Source organism: Hermetia illucens, chromosome 6 (genome assembly GCF_905115235.1).
Source record: "Hermetia illucens chromosome 6, iHerIll2.2.curated.20191125, whole genome shotgun sequence".
NCBI lineage: Eukaryota > Metazoa > Arthropoda > Insecta > Diptera > Stratiomyidae > Hermetia > Hermetia illucens.
The window spans coordinates 3,652,725-3,670,525 of record NC_051854.1 but is presented as its reverse complement, the minus strand read 5'-3'; the positions used below and the strand labels follow the sequence as shown (position 1 = coordinate 3,670,525).

At 41.5% G+C, this 17,801-nt stretch overlaps 2 protein-coding genes across 2 annotated transcripts; both read right to left on the bottom strand.

Annotated features, from left to right (window-relative positions):
• Positions 1 to 1,942: 1,942 nt before the first annotated feature.
• On the bottom strand, positions 1,943 to 8,240 carry LOC119659876 (putative ammonium transporter 2). The gene is made up of 5 exons (XM_038068194.1): positions 7,944 to 8,240; positions 3,738 to 4,023; positions 3,479 to 3,624; positions 3,117 to 3,366; positions 1,943 to 3,052 (listed from the first exon to the last, which is right to left on the bottom strand). Exons 1-5 carry the CDS (start codon positions 8,110 to 8,112, stop codon positions 2,146 to 2,148), a joined length of 1,758 nt encoding a protein of 585 aa, XP_037924122.1. The 5' UTR covers positions 8,113 to 8,240; the 3' UTR covers positions 1,943 to 2,145.
• A 1,542-nt stretch (positions 8,241 to 9,782) lies between these two features.
• Positions 9,783 to 15,172, bottom strand: LOC119659877 (NADH dehydrogenase [ubiquinone] iron-sulfur protein 4, mitochondrial). Its single transcript, XM_038068196.1, has 4 exons — positions 15,012 to 15,172; positions 14,749 to 14,893; positions 14,511 to 14,686; positions 9,783 to 10,058 (listed from the first exon to the last, which is right to left on the bottom strand). The coding sequence occupies exons 1-4, from the start codon at positions 15,056 to 15,058 to the stop codon at positions 9,878 to 9,880; spliced, it is 549 nt and encodes a 182-aa protein (XP_037924124.1). The 5' UTR covers positions 15,059 to 15,172; the 3' UTR covers positions 9,783 to 9,877.
• Positions 15,173 to 17,801: the final 2,629 nt, after the last annotated feature.

Genomic DNA, 17,801 nt, shown 5'->3' with positions numbered 1-17,801 from the left:
TGACGCAGACATGTGTTGACGAAGGCTTCGAGTGACAGTGGGGGTCACTTTTCTTGTGCTACTCCCATATAGCAACAAGGAAAGAACACTAGTACGGAACAATCTCAACTTGATCTCGGTGTTAAGATAACTGCATTTCTAGATTTTAGGGTATGCAGCGAAAGCAGATCTAGCGCTGTTAATGCGTCGGGCAACATCCAGTTCGGTGACATCGCCGGCAGAAACCACGCTTTCTAGATCGACAGATGAATCAAAGTCTTAGATGCGCTCTACTCATTAGTGCAAACAGGGAGAGTGCGATGACCCGTTAGACTGAGAACTTCGGTTTTGTTGGTGTTTATCTTCAGTCCAACTCTACTTGCCTCTTTTTCCAAATCCACCAGCCAGATCATATAAGAGGTCGATGTTGAAATTGGAGGGTCAAAGCTCCCCACCAGCCGAGCGAGAAGTATCAGACGCAACACGCAAGCGACGCGAAAATGGTGATCCTTTTCGAAGCCGATTTTAGCGCCTGTCTTGAGACAACTCCTAAATCTACTGCTGATCGCAAAGTGGTCAATCTCATTGCTTGTACGGTGTCGGTCTGTTGAAACCCAAATGACCTTATCGCTGGTTTTGTGCTCGAATACTATGCCACCAATGACGAGGTCCAGAAGCTACAGACATCTACAAGCCTTCCACCATTATCGTTGATTGCCAACATCGTAGTTCCCCTTACATGTCCGAGCAAGGTGTTGTCAGATCTCACCTTGGCAATCAGATCCCCATCACAACCACAATTTCACCGTAAGGAAGCCTCCGTTGTTGACAAACATTGCACAATTGTAATGCTCCTTAACCTGATCCGAAATCTTCAAGTTAGAATCCCGTCAGAAACTGGTAAACCCAGGTCAAGAGAGCATGCTTTGTGCTAGCTATAGCTAACTAGCTAAATATCATAGCCGTGAGGTCAATCCATATCTGTGGCGTTGTTGACGTTTCGGTAGCGGTAAAGTTTCAAAATTGTCAAATGCGAATCCCTAGGAGAAGTACTGCTTTAACTCAACGAAACGAGTTCCCTCGTTGTTCGTAATCATTATACAAAAAATCACATGACTTAAGGAAGATCCAAAGGTTTTGAAGCCTTGGTTATATACGCGATGCAACCGCGAAAAAAGATTTCAATAAAAAGGGCTCAATCGATCTAATTCGATAATTTGAACAATGCGACTTATATGGCGAAAGGCCAACGAAGAAGAGCACCTACATATAACTCAGCCTCGGTCTCAAATGTAAGGAAGCGCGACCCTGAATCGACTCCATCTCACCCTAATATATCTCGGTCGAAAAATCGGAGTAAACATTTTTAATACTTGCGACTGTACAGGAGAACTTCGAGAGGTGAGATCGTGAAGTCATTTACACTGACAAGAAGCGTAATTCTTCTTAATGACAACGCAAGGCCTGAAGTAGTCATCGCAATGAAACAAAAATTGGACTCCTTTGACTGGGAAACCTTACAATATCCTCCTTATAGCCCGGACTTGTGTCCTTGCGATTTCTATCTTTTTGGGCCACTAAAATAATCGCTTGGGCGTTCGTGCGCCAAGGCCTTCAAGAGCGTCCAAAGAAATTCTATGACGATAGAGAAAATGAATTTCCTTGGCAGGAGAATATGTAGAAAAATAAAACACTTTTGTAACTGAAATATAATAAACAGAATAATTTTAAAAAAATCAGTCCTGTTTATATTTGATATGTCCTCGTATGTAGTACTCTACACATTATCCAAGAGAGCACAGAATGGTAACCATTCTAAGAGGGCTCTCGAGAAACTTATGCGCGTTTCCCCATTTACGAATTTAAAAAAATTAGGCATAAAATCAAGGACAAACCTAAAGTAGTCATGCACAGAATAAACAATTTGGAAACAAACAACTCGCCTTTGATCAAAACTAAATAATTTACGCAATTTATGCGTACTTTTTGCACCTTATTCGCTGATTACTGTTTGAACAAAAAGTTGTCTTTACTTGGTAGCACTAATCCAAATATGTACATCATCTGAGTTTCTATAGATTTTTTTTCTTAATCTTTTCTCTCAAGTTTATACTAATTATCCTAGCGTTCTTTACAATTAGAACCTCTTGCCAAATTCACAGAGTTTCAATCTACCCAGGCAAAAGTGGGTTCAACTTTCGCATCATTATTCACATTTGATATTGTTGAAATGTCATTATTATTCTGTTTATACGTACCACCAGCTATAAAATTGTCAGCATGTTGTGATTTCTTTGACTTTTTACCTTTAAATTTTCTTGTAAGAATATTTCCGGATACAAGCCCCTTCTTCCCCACAGCCGACTTGGTTATAAGCGCTGAACCACTTGCTTTTTGGGAGCGTCGTTTCGGCGTCATCCTATTCACATATGCATGCCACTGATTCAATTTATCTTCAGCTGCTCGAAGTTCTGCCAAACCTCGTTCATGTCCTGGATTCAAGCCGATTGGTTGAATTCCAGCAACTTCACTGAGATCCACTTGTAATGGGGCCAGTGCGGAAATGGCACGAGAAAGACCGATTTGAGAATGTCGGATTCTATGTTCCATTAAATCAGCTCCGAGAAGTTCTTCATTAGGATCCATTCGAATCGGGATAATTTTGTTGATGAACCAAAGAAGAAGGACTGTTGAGCAGACCCCCCAGCATGCTAGGCAAAGAGCTGCCAGAGATTGCACTCCGAGGAGATACCAGCCGCCGCCTTTGAATAATCCTGAACGACCATTTGTGGTTCCCAGTGGAATAGGATTGTCTGCGAATAGTCCTACAGCTATAACACCCCAGATTCCGCACACCCCGTGAACGCTGCTCGCCCCAACTGGATCGTCTACTGCCATCCGATCAAAAAGAGGCATAGTCAAACAAGCTAACAACGCTCCTAACATTCCAATGAGAAGCGCTTCCCATGCGTTGTACAGAAAACATCCTGCGGTGATTGAGACTAGTGATCCTAGAATTCCGTTTATCAAGTCGATTATATCTAATCGGCCGTCGTTCAGAAACAGAGAATAGCTGAAATGGTTCAAAGATAGACTTCATGAAGGCATTATATTAATAAAACTGTTTGTATACTTACAAGACACTAACCACACCACCTCCGAATGATCCCATCATGGTCATAACAGCCGCACGAGCGGCATATTGCCACTTAGATCCGCTAACACCGTATGTGCTTCCGGAATTGAAGGCCAACCAGCCCCACCATAGAACGAACAATCCCATACAAGCATTGACCGGATTTCCCAGTGGCAATGGACTAATTCCTTCTGAATATCTGCCCAATCGAGGGCCCAGCATTGCGGCCGAAGCGAAGGCTGAAGCTCCACCTTGAAACGTAAATGTTTAATGAGAACTCAAGTGCTTGATTATATTAGCTTACGTGGGAATATAATAGCCCCGAAATTTTATTGTATATGAAATCCTATCGCCCTGACTTACCTATTAAATGCACAGGTCCGCTCCCTGCAATATCAACTGCCCCCAAATTGTTCAAGAATCCATGCTCGCCCCACACCCAACCCGCTGGTATGCAGTAGACTGCCGTATTCAGAAACGAGAATAAACAATATGCCTTAAAGTTACATCTAGCGTGTCGAGAATACGAGAATAACAGTCAGTCAGCAAAACGGCAATTTACTTAATCGCTTTCGAATTTAATGAAAAGGAAATTAGACGACATTTAAGATTGTGTTCTTACCTTTCAGCCATAGCTCCGCTCACGATTGTTGTCGCTGTCGTGGCAAATGAGAGTTGAAATAGAAATGCTGCAAAGATTTGTCCCATCAATGGATCTCCAACCGGTGGATCTAGAAGGAAGTCACCGATGGCTATGAATGGATTCGAAAGTGGCCCGCGTCCGAAGGACATCCCGTAGCCGAAGAGCCAGTAGGTGAATCCGCCGAGGACGATATCGATAACGTTTTTCATCATGATGTTCACTTCGTTTTTGATTGAGACGCAGCCTGATTCCAACATACCGAATCCTGGAATAGTCAAATTTGATATAGGATAATTACAGAAGTTGGGTTGACCTACTTCGTTTTCAGGAATGAACCAAAACCTTTGTTTTTTGTCAGAATCGTAAGATATTTAGACTAGACTAGGTTTGATATCGAATCTTGGTGACAAATTGGACATCCTCAATTAGATTTTAATGTTAGTTGTAGGTTGTAGGCTGTTAGGGGTTAAAGAAGTAGAACTATTAAGGCCTGCTTCGCGCTGATCACCTCTGATATCTCGATTTATTGGTAGTTGTTTTGGGTTACACAAAAAGGCTGACAATTGCTTAGAGGGACACGCTATAGTAAACTCATATCCTGGAATGTAAATCAACATTTCCTGTAAGATACGCATGGAGTTATCCTCCAGGAGAAGGTGAAGGTGCAGAGTCCTAGAGTTCATAAGTCTAGCGGAAAATGACGGATGCAAATGACGGAAACGGGTGGATCTAAAAATCCAGGGACCACCCGGATCATTTGGTATCTTGGTGACCAAGCGCTGCTCCTCCTTCTCGCCAGCAATTACCCAAGCTCGAAAACAAGGCTCGTAAAATTACGTTAAATTACTCTGTTTGACACAGAGAAGTTCGGTCACGAGTATCAGCACTGTATGGGTGCTATGAATGCGGCTCACATAATTTCTACAAGTTGCAATATGGAATGTATGCTGAACCAAAACACTTATTACTTCGAAAGTGGGGAAACCGCCGTTCTTATCTCCAGCCGTTAAGGCTAAGACTGCACCAAAATCGGGCCGAAAGCAGATTTCGTAAGTATCAGAGTTGACGGTGGATGGACTAAAGTCACTCACAAAAAGGCGAAGAAGAAATCGAAAGTGCGAAGTCGCCCAGAGGCAATTGTTATCTCTAGCGAGGGCGATCTGTCGTACGCGGAGATCCTAGCCAAATCCGAACGAGGCAAAAAGGCGATCTCATGTTTAAGTTTAAAAAATTCAACTTGGTCAAAAAGGATGACTCTCGTAACCCAGTGAAGAATTCGCTTGTCACAGTACGGGCCTAAAAACATGAGATCCATATACAATGCAAGGATCTCGAAGAAGTAGCACCAATGATATCGATCGATTCCATCCATGTAGAAGATGCGGTCTCACATTGTCTGAGTTTGAAGAATGGCGAAGTAGAGAGAATAATGCAAAGGGCCGAAATCTATTAACGGCTTTTGTACAGTTAAGGAGATATAGTTCTGGGCAACGAAGATAATGTAAGTACCTTTTGGAAAGGAGAGTCTGCTTTAATCAAATACTCGACCTTTGTTAGCCCTGCGTTAGCCAGGCCTACGAGTAATCCATAGTAGATTGCCCGCGGTCATTGAGCCATGGGGTCCTGTCAGATCGACAGTGTAAAGCCAGATCAACCATTGATTCCATCAAATTGGTCACTGGCTTGGCCGAAAATGTAATTCGTGGAAAGGATAATACCAGCACATCTTACGAGGTACTAATTTCGAATGTGAAAATTGGATTCAATTCAAGGTGTATAGAGAAGTCCCTGGCGACGATTGGTGTTTCGACCTATCTCGTTGCCATTGTAAACATCTACTTGTGAGAAAGGACGCTCTGGTACGGCACCCATGATGGATGTCCCGCAGGACTCCGTACTGACTCCACTGCTGTTGAATACCATGTACAACGATGCTCTTAATCTCTCGGTTCCCGAGGAGGCACGGTAGTGGGTTACGCCGACGACATTGCATTGGTTGTGGCTGCAAAGCATCTGAAGATGTTGAGTTGTGCTCATGCAAAGCAATCAGTGCTGTTAAGGTTAAGGTAAGGAAAAGATGCACGCGGTCCTCATCACCAAGCGCCGGAAGAGAAATTTCGTTCGCATTAGAATTGGGAGTCATATTATCACTCCAGACTCACAGTACAGAATGTTTACTTAAATTGCGCCTTCTCCAGTGAAATGTTCGTAATTGAAATTTTGGATATATTTAATCAAAAACGTTTATCGCATGCGACGCAAGTGAGGTGTCCAGAATGCAACAAAAGTGAGGAATTAGTGGAGCTGTTTAAAACAAAAAAGGAATTCGATCAAGGCGTACAGGTAGTGCAGCTTTCAGAATCGGAAACAAAAATATATTGGAATGGACTTTAGTGATTGTCAACCGCGAAGGACATTGTATTGGTGCCCGCCTCATCCAAGTTATGACCGAGAAAGTATTCCACAAGTATCCAGGAATATTGTTCACAAGTATTCAGCAAAATGCTCGAGCTGATGATCTGAAGCGTGCTTTGCTATTCGAATTTCCGCAACAGCTGAAGCTAGTGACTAATCGCACCCCTTGTGGAAGAATGAAACAAGCACAGTGAATGTCTCTGGAATTCACCGTGAACGGGGACCGATCTGAAAATGTATAGCAGAGGATACGCACCAAATTCCAAGTATATCAACTAAATTTTTCAGTGAAGCGGATGAATTTGCCTGGTGACATTCGAAGTAAGGACGTGGTTGACATTACGGCATGATATGAGCGCCAAATCGACTTGTCACGCGTTTTTATACATCAAGCAGTAGGTGAGCCTTTTGCATGCGGACGGATGATGTTAGAGATTAAAAGGGTTTCTCCAGAAGTGCCAAGTGTATCCAATGCTTTTGGATTTTTGGGCAATTTCCGGTATAGATAATAATGACCTTTTTCACGAAGATGTAAATGCATCCCAACGACACACTCCATGTTTATGTTTTATAAGAGTCTGATATCGTTCGCTGATCCTCGCTAAATGATATGTTGCGTTATCAGCTTATTAAGGATGAATGGAATGACAAATGCACCTGGTCGCACCGTCATTGTAGGTGCTAAACCCTAAATGTTACAGATGGAACATCTTCTGAATCGTCCTTCTGAGCCATGGAGGAGTCAATCTCTCAACTGCACCCACTTCACATATTCATTCATTTCCATCGAATAAAAAGAACGGTAACAGTCGATTGACCCTCTTGAAACTTCGACGGCCATTGAACTTTCTGCATTCGATTATGCACCTGGTATCCTGAGCCACGTTGTAGCATTGTTTATCGTCAAACCATTCGTCCTAAGACTGGCGCCAAATATTTTTAGCTACTTAAATTTTCTGGCTTTTTTAGCAATTATAGAACTTTACCAATTTTCAGTGAGCTCTATTGATTCTTATATATGCCGTATAGCTTTTAGACATGTTGGGAGACTGCCATTTTTGCCTTCAAAGATTCTTATGCAACCTTCGACCAAATGACTAACACGAGTCACTGGAAAATTATTGTCATGGCACTAAAACATGCCATCGGAAAACGAACAAACTCGAAAACATTGTATTAGATTTTAAAAAAATGGACTTCTGTAGTTGAAGTGAAAATCCTGCTAAACAGATCGACAAATTGTGTAAAAATATATTAAATAAATGAACCGATATCCGCAGTTTCCTTCCCCTTGGTATCTGTTTTTAATTCCAAATGCCGATATTTCGGGAACTATAGTACTTCCCTATGTTCTCAGTGCTAGACGTCAGCCGACGGAATATTCGTATTTGCAATTAAATTTGAATTATAATTAACAAATAAACTAGCAAAAGGACACTATTGACTCATTTATGTATATGATCGCAAGGAACACCATGAATAAAGGCTTTTACTATATAAAAAAATTCACACGTTCTAAACAATTTACTGAAGACATTAAAAAATACTAAAAGAACGGGCAAAAATCACACTTCTCATGAATTATAATCACCGCTTGGTTTTTTCTACATATCCCTTATTGTTAAACCACAACTTTTTTTGTTTTAGGAAGCCGTCTTTTTACAATATTTTTGCTCTGAGTCGGTCCTTATTGGGAAGGTCTAATCTTGAACCAATTTTTAGGTGACGAATTCCTTATTAGGCTCATTATTGGTTCAACTCAATACTTACCAGTTTGCATTGTGAAGATAATAAAGGACGAAGTCAGCACCCAATTTGTATCCTCTGTGCTAAGATCGTAAACGCCAGGAATAACATAACTGCTATTCCGTATTACCCCCTTCAAGGCGGTGGCTTGTGATGCTGTAACGTTTACTGCCCCAAAAATACTTCGCGACATATTCGCGATTGATATAGTAATTCTTTTCGAACCGATCCACAAGAAACAAAAATACCAACTGACTACTGTTTACCACATTAATCGGGAAGAAATGAAAGGTCTCATGTGTAGCAAATTGCAAGCAATTAGTTGTAAATACTTTGAATCACGAACAATGCTCAGACGAATTTAACCACAATGGGAGTTTTAGGTCGACCGCAATTTGAAAGACAAAATGGTCAAAAGGTAGCAAGGTATGTGCATGGCTAAGAGACGAAAACTTCTCATAAGAGTGCAAGGTAAAGTAATTCAATTATCCGTGTGTTCTTCCGTGTATCCCTATGTTGTGAGTGCTACGGAAATTGCGAATGTGAAAAGCTCGTAAAGAAATCACTTTTGAATGGATGGAAATTTATAGTAACAAAAGTATGAGAAATTCACAGACCAAGGTCACTACAATTTACCACCTTTCTGCAGTAAACAACAAAAACATCATTAAAAATGTAAAAGAACTAATGATGGTTCGTTTGCAATTTAGCATTTACCACCATTTGTACCTGACGACTTACTACCAATGGAAAAATCGCTGCAAAGGTCACGGAATGATTTCACTACAAGATCGCAATCTACAGGTTCCGATAATATGTTTCCTGCATGTAGATGCGCCATAATAATGCTTCCTGTCCTCTTTTATGTGGAAAATAAGACATCCATCTAAGCTGAAAATAATAAATAGGCTAATATCAGTCAGTGGGTGAACAATAATAAAACGTTATTTCCCGGTGGCATGTAGAGTTATGAGTGGTCGAGCAAAGATTTTTATCTATAAAATTCATGAAATAGATCCCTGAATATCACGGGGAAATCTACTGTCAGAAAGCTGCGTAATGCTCCATTCTCGGCAGAGGAGCGACATGGGAAACAACCTACAGAACATTTTTTTTCGAAACGAGGGGCTTTCGTTGCTCCAGGAGATCCAGATCCAGATATGATCTAATAGTAAAGAAATCAGTCGTCATTTCTTTTGGCTTGAAGTGTCGAATTCATATCCCAAGTAATTTAAGTTGTTCATTATATATAGTTCGAAGCAACAAACATTTGGCTGACACTTGTAGTCACGCTGCTCCCAAAGTAAATGTAAGGAAGTGTTTCATGAGCTGAGTTAGAGCGAAATCACAGATCACTTCTGATTTCAAGATGTTTCAACATGAGATATCTAGTTCCAGCATCCAGGCCTTTAATAGCCCTATTGAACTATTCTATTGCCTTCACGCAATTACAAACAGCAATGACCGCAGCTGGAATTCAAACCCGAGATATGGCTCCGAGATCGCGGGACTGGCAGTTCAACCATCACGGACACAAAACACTAAATGGTATAGGCGCAGTATTCTTTGCTTGAATCGTTGGTTTCGAAACTGGTAAACATTATATTGTCCTTGATTCCTGTCGGCAACGAGATGATGGGGGTATTCCCATAAGTAGTTGCTCCCACTGATGTGTACAAATCCAACATTTTACCTGAAAATCGTCGTATTTTATAGTTAACCTACAATCTAAGTGATTAGATTTCAACGATATGTTTTTAATTTTCATTGCACAACTAACTATTGCAATATATGAAAATCATAAACACTCCATTGAATCCAAACAAATATTTTTACAAAACATATTTTTTTATGCTCAAGGTATTCGTTTTGAGCTCCATCTTTTTTTTTATTTTACATAAAATAAGATATAATCAGCAAATTTTCATTAATCATTCCAACATTACTAGAAGTTTAGCTCACTTCGTTGATACGCGTGTTCGTTTATTGAAAGAGAAATTGATACCATAGCTCTTGGGCTTCTCCTTTTTTGGTGCAGGCAAAGATTCAACAAACCATCGCCATCCGTTCTTTTCGCAAAAATCAATAGCTTCATCCTTGGAATTAAATTCAACTTGCATATTTGAAAGTGGATCGCCACTGAAATGAAATGGAGGAAAGCAAAAATTAGTTTTATTCCTATTTTTTACAGAAATTGAATTTATATTGCATGTTGGAATGTTCCGTGCCTTGTGGTCAATTTTTGATGAAAATTGGTTTTCCTGCGATGAAGCCTATTTTTTTAAGAAATTTCAATAATAAAATTCAACAAAATTTCAATAATAAATCTAACAAGTCGGGAAGCCGGTAGATCAGCGTTTCAGGTATGAAAGGTTTTGTTGACCCTTGTAACCAATGTCAAAACTAATGCCTGCTTCGGAAAATATTCCTCGATATCTGTACTCCATGTGATTATATTGGGCGAGAAAACTGCATACCTCCTTAAGGTGTACGAGGACCTCCCCCTCCGTAAGTTCCACCTACAGTAATGTAATTCATGGCATGGGTGGAAGTTCACAGTTCCTACATTCCAATTGAATTTCTGTCAAGCGGTGCAGTCGTTTCTGAGAAAAGTGCGCGTGGCAGATAAACAGATAAGTACAAAGATCATGTCAAGTCACTACCAAGGAAAAAATTTGTACAGCGCGCAGAGACCATTTGAAACTGAACTGAAGAACCTGGAAGAAAGGTAGCAAGAGCCTAAGGAGAACGTATGGCGGAATGCAGACAACGACATTAACCATGTATGTCGCGTCAACTACGAAAGCACTATCTGTAGATAAAAACGCATCGAATGAGTCTTGTACTATGCATTTTCCATAAAAAAACGCTTACTTCGGGTTCAGACCAAGAGATCCAAACTGTGTTAAAGATGTGGAGAGGAAAATCACTTGGCCAAAGACTGCACTAAGAGTCCTCACTGTCGTCTATGTAGAAAAATCAAAGTTCGCGCTTGCAACCACCTAACGAGTCGTACCAGGTATCCTGCCTACAGGATCACCTTAAGCACCTTATATAAATGAGAGTCATCTAGCTAAATTTAAAACACTGCCAAGCCGCTGAGGCAAGTGTATGAAAAGAAAATTAACTTTGCTATTGTCTGTAACAATACAAGAGTCTCCATCAAAATGTTTGGAAAACGGTCGTAAGTGGGAAGGCTGCGCTGTCGGCTTGCGATAATCAAGCTTTACAGCAACCAATGATGCATCGTAAGCACGACTTTGTGAGGGTTAAGACTGATACCTCTGTATTTACAGCTGTTACGTCGTTCCAAGTATGCAATATGCTAGACAGGCTAGCAAGAGACGCTAAACAGCACAACTCCAAAATTACTGCTGGCGGCTTCCACGCTGGGCAGTTGAGGGAAAGTCGGGAAACAAATGAAAGGGGAAGAATTCTACTCGAGGTGTTCTTCTGCCCAAACATCACCCTCGCCAACGTCGGACACGTAGGCGCGGAGAACTAGGCTCCACTGGCATGTTAGCAAAGAATATACGCATAGCGACCATCAGGCTATAGGTATATATCACCAGTGATAAGCGATGCAGAACAATAAATCCTCATCTGAAGAGATCAGAAACAGTTTGGTCGCCAAGATCACTCGATGAGGAGACATTTTTGGAGGTATTGCGGTTGAATATTGAGTTTACTGGAATGGTTGTAGATAAGGTGTCGCGTTTGCCCCAGAAGAAGCACAACCCTAACTATTCGTGGAACGATGAAATAGCGAAATGCCGTACGGAGTGCCTGAAAGCTAGAAGACGAAGTCAACGCTGAACAACGATACATTGAGTATAAACACGCACGCAAGAAGTTGCAGCAGGCCATCACAAAAAGGAAAATGTATTGCTTGAAGCGACTCTGTGATGAAGTAGATTTTGGTCCATGGCTAGATGCGTAGAAGTTGATTATGTCGGCATGAGATAGTTCAGGCATTGTTTCCCCAAAATTCGGAAACTATCTTTGTAACGATATCAGTGAATGCCAAACACATTTCTATAATAACGGCAGACGAAGTTCTGGACGTAATTAAAAAAGCCCGTAATAACGCAGCCTTCGGTATTGATGAAATACCTAACAAGGCGCTGTAACTTGCAATGAGAATAGTACCAAACAGTTCACAACCTGCCAAAAGGTAAGTTCTTTCCCCGCAGAGAGGAAATTACAAAAACTTGTATGGATCCTGAAACCAGGTAGGCCGATAAGTGAACAAACATCCTATAGATCTATTTGTCTTCTGAATGCAATAGGTAAGATTCTCGAGTGGATAATCTATAACCGGCTATATCTAATAATTAATAGTTGCGGTTATTTATCAGATACGGAATTTGGCTTCCGGAAGGCTCGTTCAGCAGTTGATGCTAGCAAAGTAGTTATTGAGGTAGCCAGGAAAGCCTTTGACGAAAGGAAATACTGAACAAGAACGCCTTCAATTTCGCCTGATGGAACCCCATCATCGAAGCGCTCCACGCGACATAAACACCAAAATATATATTAAGTATAATCTTCGATTACTTCCGACAGCGGAAGTTACTTTACGATTCGGCCGAAGGGTCGAAGACGTACGATGTAACAGTAGGAGTTCCGCAGGGTTCTGTTCTGTGTGTTCTGGAACATTGAACATAATCTGCGGATTCGCAGATGACGTCGGGGTGGTCATAACATTCAATCACTCCGATGAAGCAGAGATCTATGCGAGTAAGACTATCTGGATGATAAAGTCTCGGCTTGAAGACTTCGGGCCGAAGCTTGCCGAACAAAAAAGGGAGTCAGGACTTTTTACAAAGCAGCAGAAGCAGAAAACTATTCAGTGTTGCATCAGTGCACATATTTTTCGCTCGCAACCATCGCTGAAATACTTGATTGTAATTTTCGACTCCAAGCTGAGCTTTAACTGAAGGCTTACCGGCCAGAAAGCAGCGACCATCAGCTCAGCATAAGCCCGAAACACAGTCAACGATTATTTTCAACGCTAGTCGTCAGTTCTATTCTTTCATATGCGATATCAGTGTGGACATTAGCGATAAAAATCGTAGAAAATCGCAGACATCTTCAATCGCCAAATCTGCTTAGTGCTCTCCGAAAATGTTACGCCTACCGGACAACATCTTAAAGCAGTGGATATTTTATACGATATGGCAAGCCGTGTGTACGAGGAGCAGGAAGCAAACTTAATCAAGGAAAGTGAGTGAATGTTCTGAACTGCATGGCAAGCACAGGCTTATCCCAAACATAAATATGTGGACTACACGAAACCACGGTGTCGGGCCTGCTTACACCATTTATCAACATAGCCTGTCATCATTAGGAACGCAAAATGAATACAATTGACATATTTTCCATTTTTTTTATATCACCGAGTGGCTTGGTAACTATAAATTAAAATAAATTTGACCACTTCTCCGTTACAGCATGTACTTCATGCATGTAGGAAGGCTTACAAGCGCAGAGAAAAGGCAATATTTCAATTATTACACATTTGGGTGAAGAGCAAATCATACTGTTGAATATGGAATACAATTTGTCTTGTTAAGGAGCAGGAGAAACCACAGCTTCAAATACTGACTTCTTTTTCGCCTTACGAAGTTGTTTCTCGTGATGACTGAGGAAAGGCACGTTCACTCCATAAGTGAGTGACTGCTACAGAGAATATTTTCTGATCAGTGAACGGCGTTTACTTGTGGCTTTTCTTTGTATAACGATTGAGTTACATTTATTTCCTTTTACGTTTTAGCTTCACTGCAATCATAATTCCGGTCGTAAGGAGGAGCCCAGAGCGCGAGGTCGAAATTATGCGGGTATCCTGATTAATAATTGATCCAAATTTGTTACACTCACCCCTGTAAATTCATAAACTTATATCTGTATACATAAAGTCAACTTTCTTTTGATTAACGTGGCCACTATTCACAAAACTTGCAGTTCTCCTTTGTAATAGGATAGAAAGGAGCGAGCTTGGTAGCGGAGTCAGTTCATCTAGATCCCAAACCAGCACCTAACGTATCAGGCTACTGTTGATTTGGTTTGCCTGTGGATCATTTCCCACCGATTTCGACCCCTCTCCCACAACTTCGGACGTGATTAAAGAGTGGCATGGCATTTTACTCTCTGATAATCTTTGGTAGCCGGCCAGCACTCGAGTTCATAGAAGACCACAGGGCAAAGGACACTATGCTAGATTTTAGATTTGTCGAAAACATTGCAGAGGAAACGAGATTTAGTTTGCTGTGAGTTACTAGGAAAATATTATCGCATAAAGCCCCGCTGGACGTTGGATACATCGCATGCCCATGACAAAAACAAAAGGAGAGAGATTTTTTTTGGAAACCTTTGGATATTCTGGTAGAGAGGATCATAATGCTACTTCACCAGAAGCAGTTTGTTACACGCTCAAGAATTACTTCCAATAATGGTGGTTAATTTAATTGTGGACCTAGTTGGATAAGCTCAACAAGAGGTTGGCACAAAATCTCGTTTCCCAGAAATACAATTTGAGATTTCTTTCTGCTGAAAATTACTCAAGTGTGATATCTAATTCAAAATACAACTTACGTGGAACACCATCCCATCAATGGGTTCTCCCATCGTTCCCTGTTATCGAAATCGATTTTCCAATAGTTAAGATTGTTTGTGCCACTCTGCATTGCATTCTTGGCTGGCATATAAATGCGAACACGCCGTGTTTTCACGTGCTCTTCCGGCACCCCAGTGATTGGACTGATATCAACCTGGAATAAGGACATTCTCAAGTTTGTATTTAATTCACCACTGGAATAGCTTCAGTACTAACCTTTGTTGGCACGGTAATCACACCAGAAAGTTTCTTCTTCTGTTCAACTTCCTCTGGTTTTGCAATGACTGCTGAAGGATCCTTCAGTGGTGCTTCCCGTGACGATGTAAAGACGGCATTGCTGGTCGAGAAGAATGCTCTTGGCCTGGAAGGGTTTGTATTGAAAGACTGATTATGTCACAACAATAGAGGTTAGATGTATCTGGAAACTTTATAACGAGAACGCCATTCTAAAAAAGAAAAAGGTTTGGCTTCTACTCTACCAGAAGGCTGACACATCCTTGGCTAAAATACGAGTAATTGTTGCCATGTTTAGGGCTTATTCGATAACTTAAAAGAGTCCAAACCCCAAGAGCCCAACTAGATTGACAGACAGACCAAATTGACACTTTTTGCGGCCAGATGATGTTTGCAGACAAATAATTTTGTAGTACACTGTAGGAGGAGACAGCAAATCAGCTGTTTCGCCGTAGAAGAATATATAAAATTCGTTATTGTAACGGCATAGATATTAACGAAATGAAGAAGATAAATAATGAAAAATTATTACGAACAAAACATAATATCTAAAATAATAGACACAGTAAAACAAAGTTAACTATATATCAAACTTTAGCTTGGAAGACTGCATAACAATAATCGTTGGCGCAACAATCCAATTGGATCAGGGCATTGGAATATGTTAGCGTACTTCATTCAAGACCGTAACGGTACACTACAGGATCACAGTATCCTATAGGAGGCAATGTGGTCAGCATTACCCTCGCTCGAAATTACTACCATGATTTGACTCAGCTGAGTCGACTAGTATCTGGTATAAAATTACGATACAAATCCCACTGCCACTAGTGAAATTTGAATCGTGACCTTCCGTGCGATAGCCTTGTGCTCTAACCTTTGAGCTATCCGGAAATGAAGGCCATATATGTATATATTATGGGACTGAAGTGTTGGCAATAAAGCAGATCGAAGGGTCGACTTGAGACGTAACTGATTTACTCTTTTGTAGTCAATGGACTGCTATTTTTTGGGTTAAACACCCAAGTTTTCAAAAAAGAACGCTCTTCAAAACCGAGAAGAAAGAGACATCGATTGATTCCACAGTTCCTGGAGCCGACTTCGGTCGGCAGTAAGCCGCAACGACCAAAGTACTTTCACGTACCCAGCGAATTTCAAGTCTATCGACCGACGTTAGTCGGACGGGTAATTTCTCATTTGTTAAGCGGAAGAAGCGCGCTATCGCGCCGCCTAAAGACGACAATACGGTGGTCATCGACTTCGTGGAAAAGGACGAAGAACCGGCAGCGACCGGAACGATCCGAATGCGAGAATTCAATTCATGCTGGCACACATCCAATGCCAGAACCTCACGATCCTGCAGCCGCGAAAGCAGATCGGTCTAACGGAAAGTGCACGGACTGCTTAATCTACCCCTCATCCTGACCACAACGTATCGTCCGTCTCTAAGTCCGGGTCAGCGAACACCCCCGCTGCGAGTGCCGCCGACAACAACACCACCACAACTAATCCAGTATCCTCGTCCATCAACAGGAAGGTTAGAATACCTCCCATCATTCTGCGTGAAAATGAAGCAGAACTTCCCACCATTATCTCGGAGTATCTCGAGTCGCTCCCAGATAAATATACTCTTATAAAAGTGGTGCCAAAACCAAGGTGCTCGTGAACTCAATAAGTATTTCAATGAGACCAGGGATTATCTGGCGAGAAACGAGAAGAGCTTTTTCTCTTACACCCCGAAGAGCCTAAAGCCGGTTAACATGGTTATCCACGGCTTGCACAGGTTCCACGCAAGAACCGATGTGATGACTGCCATTGCGCAGGCCGGTTTATCCGGGGTCACAGACGACAGAGAATACGCGACAAGACGCACTCTACGAGAAAATCGATCGCTCGACCTCTGGGGTTAGTCCCTTTCCAACCGGGCTTTAACATGGCAAAGCTCGCCCGAGCTAAGATGCTCCTGAACACGCTCGTTAAATTCGAGCCTGTTCGCAACAAGGAAGTGACGCAGTGTAAAAACTGCCAACGAATCGGCCAGGCTGCTGTTAATTGTAGCATGCACTATAGGTGTGTGAAGTGCGTCACTTCACACGCGCCAGGCAAATGCCGTAAAACATAGGAGGAAAAACCAGCCTGTATTAAATGTGGTTCGTCTCAACATCCGGAAAACTACAGGAAATGTTGCGCCTTCTGAGATTTCAAGAAGGGCGCAAGAAACAAACCATCATCGAAAGTAAGCCCTGGCGTTTCCTATGCCCAGGCTACCCACGGCATCCCGTCAAGGAAAAGCCGAATGATTGCTACTCATTAGTAGTCTACTGACGGCTCCTGTTAAGGAATTGATTACCTGGCCTTACTCTGGCGAGGCTGGTAAGTCCAGTACTTAGATATTAAGAACTTTTAGCCGTAAGAGGTTTTATTAATCTTTCCTCTTTTCTTATTAGTCTAGTTTATTCTCTTTTTCATTAGTTTATGACTTAGATAAGATTTAGTACGTTAAGTCTTCCATCCTTCTTGTAGTCACCTTCTGTGTTTTTCCCTCTGTTAGTTTAAGTTTTAACAATAATAAAATTGTGTTTTACTGGCAAATTGTGTTTTACTCTGTCGTTACTTTCGGTTACGCTGCTCCCAGGGCAGAGGTGAGGCAGTGTCTGAGGAGTTGCCTCTGCCCTGGACGAAACCGTCATTGAACTTTTTCGTTCTTTTTTGAAAAATGATGGCTAACAGATCATACTATTCAGTCCTACGCATAATGAAAGATAAAAGGGTGCACAGAAAAATAAGCTCCGAATTTTCAAGACCATAATACGACTTGTGATACTGTATGGCTGTGGAGCGTGGATTATAACGCAGGCGTCGGAGAAGTCCATGGACATATTCGAACGTAAAGTTAGTTCTACGTCGAATACTTGGACCGGTAAAAGATAGAGTCAACTGACCAATTAGATACAACCATGAGTTGTACCAGCTCTATGGCGACCCAGCAGCAACTACGAAAATTGCAGTGGGCCGGTTACGTAGAACGGATGGAC